Here is a 12676-nt window from a genome sequence, read left to right on the forward strand (position 1 = left end):
GAGCAGGGAAAATGTGAAAGCTGAAGTTTATTTTTGCCGTCTTTCTGTTTCTTCTCTCGCCTTCTGCTTTCCTTTTCTTCTCTTCCTGCTAGCTCTCTCCCGTGTTTATCGTCTCTCTCCCCTTTCTTGTCTCTTCCCATCACCTAACCTCTCTGTTGTACAGGATGGGGCAAATGTAGGTTTATAGTTGTAAGTGCATGAAACAGTTTATTCTTGTATTGTTATTTGCTAATTATGTATTGCTTTCCATGAGAACAACTGTAAACTCACTTTAGCCCCACCCTGTATTTGCTGTGCCTGCCAATTGGTCAGTAATAAGTGTATTTATTCTCTTCATTGGATTTTTCTCCATCTCAGTTACTTACTTCTTTTAGTTTCTTTTTTATTTTCACCCCTTGTTCTTCATATCTCTCGATCATCCCTCCTTTCATTCTTTCCATTATCAATGCGGTTGTTACTAATCTCTGGGTCTTGGCACTCCCTTCTCACCGGATGCAGGTGACAGTTCCTGTCTTAGTCTGTTCGTGCTGCAGTAACACAGCACCATAGACTCCATAGCGCATTTTCAACAGGAACTTCTCACACTCTGGAGGCTGGCAGTCCAAGGTCAGGGCGCCAGCATGGTTGGACGAGGGCCCTCTCCCGGGTTGCAGACATCTGGGCTATGTTCACGGGGTAGAAGGGGAAGGCAGCTCTCCGGGATCTCTGTTATAAAGGCAGGAATCTCATCCAGGGGCTCCATCTTCATGCCCTAAGCACCACCCCCCAAGGCCCCACCTCCTAACACCATCCCATTGGGTAACTAGGATTCCAACATAAGAATTTGGGGTGGGGTGGGGAGCTGGACATATAGACCACATGACCCCTTCTCCTTTCGTTTCTTTAGTTTATCAAATTTGTCATCTTTGGGTCTTAACGCTTCTGTGTCACCAGATACAGTTGACATTATTAACTCCTCTCAGGCGTCCTGAATCATCTAGTTTTCTAGCATCTACCCATACTAATCTGTGAGTCTATACATCGTTTTCTGACATTTCTCTTTTTTATACGTGAGAATTTATGTCTCCTCTCTTATCCTTCTCTAGCTGTTTATGGTTGGTCAGAGGGTGCGTGGGAAGGCATAGAGCTGGGGTGGGGCAGGCTGCTTGTTCGTGTCTGCTGAGGGTGAAGGCCCGTGTGAGGTTCACTGCACCGAGGGGCCTCTTTGCAGACCCTTGAGGAGTGCCGCGGGGAAGCAGGGTTGGCTGGTGGGAGAGCCAAAGCGGTAAGGAGAAAGGGCTTCCTCCGAAAACAGAGTCTACAGAGTATAGTCAAGACAAGAAAATTAGGTAGCAGTAGCACGCTCTCTATTTTAAAATTTCTAAAATTGGAATCATAGAATTATATTAAAAAGTGATGCTTATTGAGGTTTTTGAATACTTGCATGAGTATAGGTCAGATTTTAGAAAGTCTTCAAATGGTAAATAACGCGGTATACCGTGTTCATAGAAGGGCTTGCTCGCTGTTGAGTGTTTGTCGGTTTATGTCATTTTTCAGTTTTTCTCAGTCATTCATTCCTTTATATTAAATTTTTGTCTTTGGAAAGAGAGGAAGGGAATGCAGGTGTTAGGGAAAGTTCCTTAGACAGGGTTGAGCCTAAAAAAGTGCAGCCAAGGGTGCAGGCAAGGGCGGGAGGAAGGTTACTTGGCAGACACCCTCGAGGCCGAAGACCCCGAGTTTGGCGGAAGCACTTGGAGCGCGCTCAGGTTGGCTCTGTTCCGCTTGGCTTGGCTTATGTAGATGCACGGGTCTTAGGGTTTTGTGGTTGGGATTGCACCTGCCGCTGAAATGCTTTCTGCTGCTGCTTTGTCTGGCGGGCTGCTCGTGACAGACACAGCTGAGGGGTGTCTTCACCCTTTACTTTTTCTTGATCCCGAACATGCTTTTTTTTTTTTTAGTATCTGCATTTGCGTAGTCATTTGGAAATCTCCTGAGGCAGAGCAGTATTAGATTTGAATGGGGAGTCATCCCCTGAGACTGGGGTTCCTTTTTCTACCAGCTGACGTTTAGGGCTGAGAGGAGCAAAGCAACACAGGCCCAGTTCTCCCCATCCCCGTCCCCGTCCCCCGTGCGGCCCTTTCTCCCCGTCCCGTGTGCCAGGCGTGCGAGCACGTACGGAGCCAGGTCTGTGGTTCTCGACGTCCCAGTCAGACTCTCCTTGGGACTTTCTTTTCCTCATGCTGCCTTCCCCCCCATCTTATTTAGAGGGTTGTTATTTCTCCAGGGAAAGTCTAGAGACTGAACTTTCCCTGAGGGATTTGTCCCCCCACCCCCGCTCCTACACTTCTAAAACGCCGCAGTCTTCCACTTCTTCCCATTCCCCTGTCTGACCCGAAGGGGAGAGAAGAGAACACTTTCCTTAAGCTTGCCTCACTGCCTTTGACATGGGTAGACTTCGCCTCTCACGTGCTAGTCTTTTTGTTCTGTTTTTATTGGAGGCTTCCTTGAGCAGAATGCAAATGAGTTACGTGTGTCTGTCTCCCAGGCCAGTTTTTTCCATCAAAATTTATGAGTAGCCAGGGTGGAGGTGTGTAGGCCAGTCAGAGGGATCTTGGCGGGAGATGGTGGTGTGTGGAGAGGGGCTGGGGGTCAAGTCCTTCCTCGGCCCAGCTCTGCACTTCTGACGGCGGCGGACGTGGGTTGAGACTTCATGTGCATTCCCTCAGACTGCCCTGCCAGCCACGGCCTCTCTAATGCCTTGGTTAACATACTGTAACATACGGTGCTGTGCGTGTGGGTGCATGTGTGTTAAAGAGACTCTTGTTGAGTCTTTAAGAAACAGAATCCTCTGTCTCTCTCTCTTAAGGATGATGCCCGACAGCTGTTTGTCTTAGCTGGCAGTGCCGAAGAGGGGGTCATGACCCCCGAACTCGCAGGTGTGATTAAACGGCTGTGGCGAGACGGCGGGGTGCAGGCTTGCTTCTGCAGATCCAGGGAATATCAGCTCAATGATTCTGCCTCATAGTAAGTAATTTCTCTCTACGAAACCATAGCAGACTAATCTGGTGACTCTAGAGAAAGTTCATTGCGCATCCTTAAGGAAACACTCAAGCGACAGACGCTCTTCGAAGTCTGTTGACTCCTCAAAGATTAATTCAGTTTAGTTATAGAGCTCTTGGTCATTTTCTGTGACTTGGAGAAAACCATTTCCTCTTAGGGTGTAAATGGGAGTCTCGGCCCAGTGGAAGTAACTGTGTGGTGGTTTAAATCAGCAAGTGAAACTGGCCAGGCATCTCTTGACGTGGGGGGCCTGGTTCCCTTCCGGCTTGTAAGTTCCTCTGCATCGGGCCTCTGCACCGACTGCCGGCTAAGGGGGGAATTCAGAGTTGAAGCATCCCTTTTTTCCACCCAGCTCTCTGTGGCGGGGTTGCACTGTGCATCTCTGGGAAATCTTTGGCCAGATCACAGCAGCAGACTTCATGTAGAAGGAGAATGTTGAGTCTCAGGACGAACTTGAAGCATCTGTTTGTCAAGGAAATTCTCTTAAGTGTTATGTAGTTTTAGAAAACTTGTAATTAATACTTCCGTTAAGCTATAGCATGCCATCCTAGTTTGCTGCTTTTACAACGTGTTTGTTTATAATACTTATATTCAGAATGTCAGGGGGTTTTTTAACATGCATTTTGGGGGCTTGGTGAGCTCTTGTTAGTTGTGTTCATTTCTTTCCTAGATGAAGACACTTCCAAATATAAGGTATTTTCTCCAGTATTATATTTTCCTACTTTTCCCATCATTCTAGCTTAAATTGTTATAAGAAGAAATTAAGTGATACTTGAAAAACTTACTTATTCTTTAAGAGAAAATTTGCTTTAGAAGCAATTCAGGATTCTTGCCCATCTTATAATAATTTTTTTAATTGCATGTAATTGGTAGCTTAAATAATTCTCCCAGTAATCATCAGAGCTACATTGTAATTGTTTTTTTATCATGTATTTAGTAAGCTCTGAATATTCCCACTACACCTGAAGACTGTAATTATAAAGTTATTTTCCCTAGTTGTGGATCTAAACAACCTGACTGATTCCTTATTAATGATTCACTTACAGTGGTGCCACCAGTTCTTCACTGGTCAGGCCAAAAAATCTTGAGAAACCCCAAAATCGTGAAGATTTAGTTTAGTTTTGAGTCAGTCCGTTCATTATTTCCCTGACAAACTAAATTGCTTTGAAGGTATTTACAGGTGGTTTTTGGCTTAAATTTTTAAAAAACCACAACTTTTAGTTCTATAAATTAAAACAGGAGATACTAAACTTTTTTTCTGTATTTTTATTATTGACACTATGCAGATGTCTCCCTTCCTCCCTCCTCCCAGGCGCTCTCCCCTTCTGGCCATCGCCACGCTGTTGTCGGGGCCGGGGGGGGGTGTATGCGTATCTGTGTTTTGGCTCATTCCTTCTAGAAGTACTCGTTGAGCATAGCTCTCTTTTTAGTATTAGTAATTCAGACACCGTTCTCTAACGTCCTGCCACGTGTTTAAACATACAGATGACCCATTCACTTTAAATGTCAGGGGTCTGTTGCTTGGCTTTTTGTACTGTACAGTGCACAATTGAATTGGTATTAAATTTCAGGAATTTTAAGAAGATTAATGTATTTCCATATTTTTTATTTTTTTAAACTTACCTTTCCATATTTTTAATCAACCTTCACAGTTTAATTGTGGTAGAATTAAAACCACTTCTGCGGAGTGAACACAGAACCCACTTGAACTGTCCTGTTCCAGGTTCGCGTGCTCCTACTTTCTCTGGGGTGCCGAAGACCTCGTTCTGTTCTGCCACTTCAGTTCAGGGTCTGCCTTTGGCAAGGAGCTCGCTTAGCCCGTTGACTTGCTGTGTGTTTTGTTTAGTTACCTCAATGACTTGGACAGAATATCCCAAACCAACTACATTCCGACCCAACAAGATGTCCTGCGGACAAGAGTGAAGACCACGGGCATCGTGGAAACGCACTTCACCTTCAAGGACCTGTACTTCAAGTGAGTCGCTAGCCTTCCGACTGGGTGTGCCAAACACAGATTCCTCCTCGTTAGTTCGTATCTCTGAATCGGGGTGAAATTTCTCTGGGCAGGACTTCTTGGTTCAGAAACTTGCCGTATTCATCAGTCAGTATTTGAATGCTTTAACTGGGCGGGGGGGGGCAAGCCCTTCTTCTTTCCCCAAATAGTGTCGATATTTCTGTCCATTCGGAGGAGCTGAACTCAAAATTAATTGTACCTCAGGTGTCAGTAAAAGTAATCCTGTGGTTACCAGTGTACTTCATTTTTAGTTTGGGGGTTTTTTAGCTGCTTTTTTTGTTGCAACCACAGAAACAGGTATTGAGTGTTGTTTAGAATGGTAACAACAGTACTAGAAGGACAGAAAGCCAGTTAAGTGGCTTTGTCCTGCCATTTGGCATTAAAATAGCACTGCTTTTCTCACTGCTGTCCGTCCCTTCTTACTGAGTGCATACCCCTGTAATTTTCATGGAGTGGAGCTCATGCAGTCCTGACTCTTGGCCGGATCTGTGCTCAGCACCCTGCAAAACTGAGTTCTCAGTACGGTGCAGAAGGGAAAGATGGAGTAGTAGTAGTACCCGGGGTAGAGGCGTTGGGGAGGTATGATACAAACAGGTGGTTTTAGAGGAAATGCTAGTGTTTCAGTAGCAAAGGTTTTCTCATCAGCGTTAGTAATTCTAAAATGGACTCCAGCTTGTCTCTGTGATAATAGTCTTTTGTATATGTTAAAGCTATCTTTGGTTCCTGTTTTCTGCCTTTGGGACCTTTGAGATTAGAAGCAGACTTTTCCCCTTCAACATGTGATGTTCTTTTTAGCTACCTCCTTACGCTTGTGTCCAGAACGTGGTGTGAGCGTTGTTGCACACATGTAACTTTTAGCTCAGCTCTCAGTTTTCTTTTCTCTGAAAAAAAATTGATTCAGAGAATTTGTGAGATCCACGCAGAGTTTAGGTATTACTAGATGCCAGCTGAGGTCTTGAAATCTTCATACACCTAACCAGACCGAAACCTGGTGCAGGAAACAGCAGTCCAGCCGAGTATTTGTGGGCCAGAGGAGCTGCTTCTCTTGAGTGCTGCTGGGTTTGTGTACCAAGAGTGGCAGGGGCCGCTTGGATTATCGCCCACAAAACCATAAGAATGAGTTGTCCCTTTGTGTATTATTAAGATTAGTAATCCATGTGTAATCAAAGTTGCCACCTTTATTTAGCGTGGGAAACGTTCTTGTTGACGTTGTCATAGATCAGTCTCTCATTAGGGGAGTCCTGCTGGTCGTCTGAGGGCAGGACTCACAGCCAGGTAGAATGAAGGTGCTGCCCCCACTTTATCGCTGGCATGACGATGCTGCGTTACGAAGTGCTGTCATTTCCTCCTTGTCCTCCTCTCTGGGCAGGACCGCTGTCCACTTATTCAGACGTGAACTGAGCACCCACTCTGTGCAAGGCATTGCGTAATTGCTGACTTGCCTCTCAGTTGTGTGGTGTGTTTATAAAATGTTAATCTGTTAGTGAATGATACTGTAAATGTTAGTATGTGCTAGAAGCCCACCTAGGGAACTTCACACTGTTCGACCAGTTTTATGACCTTTTCAGAGGAAAGCTGAGATTATTGGTGTACCACAGTGTGTCTCCTCTCGAAAGACGTCCATGGTGAAATATACGATGCTAGCTTTCCTAAAACCTGTGGTGTGACCCTGTGTTAGGGCCAGATTGTGATTGCGTCATTATAGGTGTCGAGACCAAAGGTTGAAAAACAGCACAAGATCAATCAGAAGAAAAAGTTGGGTCATGAAGCGATAAGATGACTCGGGGACAACTGTAATAGCATAAACAATTTAGTAAATAAACACGTGGCTGAAAAAAGAAAGAATGATAAGATGACTTTTCTCTTCAAACACACATTCAGAAAATATTCAACTACTTCTTAACTTCTCTTGGTCTCTGCCGGGGGGCGGAGTCTCTGAAAATAGACCCTCAGTCACTGTAGATCTGATACAGTGAACTTGCTTGGCAAGGTTTTTAACCTTTAAACATTTTGTCACCTGGTATCAAACATATATCTTAGGAATGTCTGACCATTTGAATGCATACCTTCTCATATCCTAGTACCAGCTAAGACAGAGCTGTGCAGGTACACCCTGGTTGGGTAGCTCAGTCGGTCGGAACATTGTCCCGATATACCAAGGCTGCAGGTTCGATCCCTGGTCAGGGCACATATGAGAGTCAACCACTGAATGCATAAATAAGTGGAACAGCAAATTGATGTTTCTCTCGCTCTCCTTTCTTCTCTCTCTAAACAAAGAAAACATGCATATATCAGTAGATAGAGCTGTGTGGGTGCTTCCTGTGATATAGGAGCTAGAGGAGGAGACTGTTGACAGAAGTTCACCAGTGACTCAGGGTACCAAGTAAGCCCCCAGGAGGGAGCAGTGGACTGACACTGACCGGGACGGGACGTGCAGTGTGCGGACGCTCCAGGCTTTGTTATTGTTAATTAGGGCTTGAGAGACATTGGTTAAGGTTTCCTTTTAGAAGTTGGGTTCTTAAGAGTCCTACTATAAAGTACAATTTGCTTTTTTCCATAACTAATCTCAAAAATACTTTCTTCTGTATTTTTTTCCCATTTTTAAAAATATATTTTATTTATTTATTTTTAGAAAGAGAGGAAGGGAAGGAGAAAGAGAGGGAGACAAACATCAATGTGTGGTTGCCTCTCACATGGCCCCCACTGGCCCACAACCCAGGCATGTGTCCCGACTGGGAATTGAACCAGCGACCCTTTGGTTCACAGCCCGCACTCAATCCACTGAGCTACACCAGCCAGGGCTGTTTTCTTCTTTAAGGAAAACATATCTCAATTATACCTCAATTTTTAAAAAAAAAAAAGTTTAACAAGTAAGAAAAATAAGGTGGGACTCAGTAGGGAGAGGTTACTGAAGAGAATGCAGGTTGGGGATTTACAGTTTGCCACGCTCTCTCGTAACTGAAGAGGTGAACCACTGGAGAGGGGCTGCAGCGTGGCAGACAGGAGCGTGGGTGTCGGAGTCCGTGCCGGTTCAGACCCCCAGCCCCTGTCGGTGCCGAGCCCTTGGGCACGTTGTTTAACGTGGCAGTGCCTGCACTTCTCCATCTGTACCCCAGGGGTGCTTCCCTGGGCGTTTGGAGGGTGAAGTCAACGTAAGATGTTGAGGGTGGTGCCTGACTTCATGGTAAACACGCAGTAAATGTCAGCTACTGTTATTAGCTTCAGTTGTGTTATTCAGCTCCTCATTCTTCCTGTCTTTTTTCCTTTCCTTCCTTTAACCCATTCCAGTGCTTTTTCTGCTGGCTTGGTATCTGATACAAAGTGTGATTAGAGAGGAGGCTAAACTATTTCTCTAAAATGAGGATTTTGATTATTCCAAAGTTTTATTTTCTCATGTTCTGTTTTAACCACAAATAATTATTTTGATTACATTTTATCTGCTTCTTTGTTTGTCTTTCTGTTACAAATGGGGTTTGGAATATGCAATAGTGGGGAATTCCCTAACCATTTCAAGTTAGAGAGAGAGGCGTGTGTGTGATCTTGCTGAATTTGTGCTTTTTCCCCTCCCTTACTCAGGATGTTTGATGTTGGTGGCCAAAGGTCAGAACGAAAAAAGTGGATCCACTGTTTTGAGGGAGTGACAGCAATTATCTTCTGTGTGGCCCTCAGCGATTATGACCTCGTTCTGGCTGAGGATGAGGAGATGGTATGTCGGAGCTGCTGGTAAAAAGCCTGTCTGGTGCGCTCAGGACATGGGGAATAATTCGTAGGAAAACTTTGTGCATCCACGTGCTCTTTGAATCCAACTTAATATCCTTGATTGTTTTCCTTGTCGTGAGTTTAGAGTCTGAGAATACTCATTCATGCCCTGTTAGCTCTTGAAAGGCATGGCAGCACATGGAGCACGTGGGCAGGGCCCAGTCCTCTCGTCAGCTGGTCTCCCTTCCCACCCCCGGCCCCCACGAGCTAGAGCAGGAGGACTGGCCCCGTCCCCCCAGTGCCGTCTGTTTGGTCGGGAACAGCTAATCCGCCTTCACTTTTTGTTGCTGACCTGTCATCCTTTATTTCTTTTTTAGAACCGAATGCATGAAAGCATGAAACTGTTTGACAGCATTTGTAACAACAAATGGTTTACAGACACTTCAATCATCCTCTTCCTCAACAAGAAAGATCTTTTTGAAGAAAAAATAAAGAGGAGCCCATTGACTATCTGCTACCCAGAGTACACGGGTAAGAGGTCACGGCGGGTGTTGGCGGGGGTGCCCGTCTTGGGTCGGCACCTCGGGGACATTCCCGCAGCCGCCGTCCATTTCATTTCGTTTTGTTGTCCTCCTGGGGAGTGTTCTCTGTACTGGTAGCAACGTAAGTGTGTGATGAAGTCTAATGTGCTATTCCAGACATAAACGACTTTACTAGTTCGCTTTATTTTTCTGTCCTCATTTTTGGAGGAATACGGAGAAAGTAAAAATCAAAATTTGGTATAAACACACTTAAGAAAAGACAAGGACAAGGTGCAGTCACTGTACTCGAGAAACTGACGTTAGTCGTAGAAAGAGACACGCAGAGAATTCCATTGTAGTCTGGATGGCCATTCACAGAAGAACAGAAGCAGGGGTTGCCTCTCTGGGGTCAGTATGGTTCTTCTCTAGAGCAAGTGGCCCTTGGGGTGAGACAGTAAGAGGATGAATGCGAAAGCACCAAGCAGATGGGGACAGACATTTTAGGAAGAGGGAGTAGCACGCATGAAAATGTGGAGGTGCCTCGGTTGAGGCGTGGGTAGACCTGCTTTGCCTGCTTGCGCAACCACGGAGAGAATCAACAACTATATCTCAAAAGAAATAACAACCAGAACTGTCAGAAAATCAACCTGTGTGGAAGTCTGACAACCAAGGATTTAAAGAAGCCACACTCACCCAGACGGGTGTGAGGGTCAGAGTTGCAGGGACAGGAGTGGAGACGCGGTGTGGCCCAGAGAGGGAGTGGCAGTGTGGGCAGTCTCACACTCACACATGACGAGTAAATCTCGGGAGGGATATCTTGGGAGCGAGCAATCCAAGCCCCAGACCAGACCACACAGCCCAGGGTTCCAGCGCCAGGAAGACAGATGCCCCATAACTTCTGGCTGTAGAAACCAATGGGGGTTGGGGCGGTGCCAGAAACTGCCAGATTTCAGGAGAGTCCATTTAAAGGGCCCACACAGACTTAGAACATAGCAAACCCACCCACTATGGAATTCACCAGGGCAACAGCTGGAAAGATGCCAGCCGCATACAGGAGTGGGTGAAGTGACTGGAACAGGGCGAGTGCCGGGCAAACCTCCAGAAGCCGGGCAATGGCACCGTCCCCTCTGTGAGTCCTACGCAGCAGCGCAGCAGGTTGCCCCGCCCTGGCGGTTACCTAAGGCCCTGCCCTACATAATTCACAGGTGCCTTTTCTGAAACTGGGGGTCAGAGCAGCTCTGCCTCACACGCAGAAACACCCAGTGGGAGACTGCTGAACTAGGGAGACAGAGAAATACCGCCCAGATGAAAGAACAGAACAAAACCCCAGGAAAAGAACTAAACAAAACAGAGACAACCAACCCATCAGATGCAGAGTTCAAAACACAGGCGATCAGGATGCTCAAAGAACTCACTGAGTAGGGCAAAAACAGAAGGGAAGAAATGAAGGGTACACTAAGTGGAATAAAGAAAAATCTACAGGCAAGGGACCAACAGTGGCGAGGATGAAGCTGAGAATCAAATCAATGATTTGGAACAAAAGGAAGGAAAAAAACATTCAATCAGAAGAGCAGGAAGACAAAAGAATTAAAAAACAAAACAAAACCAGGATATGCTTAGGAACCTCTGGGACAACTTGAAATGTCCCAACAACCAAATCTTAGGGGTTCAGAAGGAGAAAAGGAAGAGATAGAAACTGAAAACTTACTTGAAAAAGTAATGAAAGAAAACTTCCCTAATTTGGTGAAGAAAATAGACATAGCAGTCCAGGAAGTACAGAAAATCCCAAGCAAGTTGGACCTCAAGGGGACCACACCAAGACACATGATAATTAAAATGCCAAAGGTTAAAGATAAAGAGAAAGCCCTGGCCGGTGTGGCTCAGTGGGCTGAGTGCCGGCCTGGGAACCAAGGGGCCGCCGGTTCGATTCCCAGTCAGGGCACGAGCTGGGTTGCAGGCCAGGTCCCTAGTTGGGGGCGTGTGAGAGACAACCACGCATGGATGTTTCTCTCCCTCTTTCTCTCTCCTTTCCCCTCTCTCTAAAGATAAATAAAATCTTTAAAGCAAACTTAAAAAAATACCTAGGAATGAAATTTTTTAAAAAGATGAAGAGAGAACCTTAAAAGCAACAGGAGAGAAGTGGAGTTACCTACAAAGGAGTTCTCATAAGACGATCAGCTGATTTCTCAAAAGACACTTTGCAGGCAAGAAGGGACTCGCACAAAGTATTCAAAGTGATGAACAGCAAGGACCTACATCCAATATTACTCTCTCCAGCAAAGCTATCATTTAGAATGGAAGGGCAGATAAAGAGCTTCCCAGACAAGGTAAAGCTAAAGGAGTTCATTATCACTGAGCCATTATTACATGAAATGTTCAAGGGACTTATTTAAGAAAAAGAAGATGAAAACTCTGAACATTAAAAAGACAACAAATTTACAACTATCAAAAAGTGAATCTAAAAAAAAACACACAACAAACTAAGCAAACAACCAGAACAGGAACAGAATCATAGGTATGGAGATCATTTAGAGGGTTATCAGCTGGGAAGGGGGGGAATGGGGGAAAGGATACAGGGAATAAGCATAACTGGTAGGTGCAAAATAGACGGGAGGTTAAGAGTAGTGTGGGAAATGGAGGAGCCTAAGAACTTAAATGCCCGACCCATGAACTAAGGGACAGGGATTGCTGGAGAGAAAGAGGGTACCGAGCAGAGGGGAGGAAATTGGGACAACCGTAATAATATAATTAATAAAATACACTTTCAAGAAAATGAAAATATGGAGGTAAAAGGTGACATGATTTGTTCTGGAGCCTAGCAGGAACTTGGCGTAGCCGGAACTTTAAGTGGGGAAGGACCGGTTGGAGAGATGTTCGGGGACGCTCACGGAAGGCCTCGTTTCTCTAGCTGGGACAGTAGGGAGCTCTGGGAGGATTTTAATTGGGGGAGATGATGTCATAGAAACTGCTTCAAAAAGATTATGCAGGCAATGGCAAAAAAGATAGTAGGGGAGTTGAATTAGGACTCTGGATGCAAACAAAAACTTTTGGTGAAGATACAGGTATGTGTCATAGAAGCTATGGCAAGAATGCAGAATGCAGACATGTCTTAATGCAGCTAGAACTAGGAGTTAGAAACTGGCAGGACCCCTGGAAACACTTCTTTCCCTCCTCCTTTTTCTCCTCTTCCTGTGTCTTCCTTATCCTCCCTCTCCTTACCAACTTTTTCTACTGCTCGGTTTATATGATAGAAGACGGTCCTGCCACAGTTCCTGTGTCTCCTCCATTTAAAAGACGAAGCTAGACTGGGGTCAGTTGGCCCCAGGTCCAGATTCCTAGGAGAGACGTGACCGCCAGGGCTGCAGCGCTGTGACCTTTATTCACTGCGCAGACACCGAATGCC

General features: G+C 45.5%; 1 protein-coding gene across 2 annotated transcripts in view; it reads left to right on the forward strand.

The window, feature by feature from the left end:
- The window catches only part of GNAI3 (G protein subunit alpha i3), a 37888-nt gene that overhangs the window by 19377 nt on the left and 5835 nt on the right, over positions 1-12676 (forward strand). For both annotated transcript variants that reach the window (XM_028502896.2, XM_036015803.1), the window contains exons 4-7: positions 2846-3003; positions 4886-5014; positions 8630-8759; positions 9130-9283. In XM_028502896.2, coding sequence (XP_028358697.1) covers positions 2846-3003; positions 4886-5014; positions 8630-8759; positions 9130-9283 — 571 coding nt within the window. The remainder of the gene's footprint in view (positions 1-2845; positions 3004-4885; positions 5015-8629; positions 8760-9129; positions 9284-12676) is intronic.

The sequence above is a fragment of the Phyllostomus discolor genome, chromosome 14 (genome assembly GCF_004126475.2).
Source record: "Phyllostomus discolor isolate MPI-MPIP mPhyDis1 chromosome 14, mPhyDis1.pri.v3, whole genome shotgun sequence".
NCBI classification, from domain to species: domain Eukaryota; kingdom Metazoa; phylum Chordata; class Mammalia; order Chiroptera; family Phyllostomidae; genus Phyllostomus; species Phyllostomus discolor.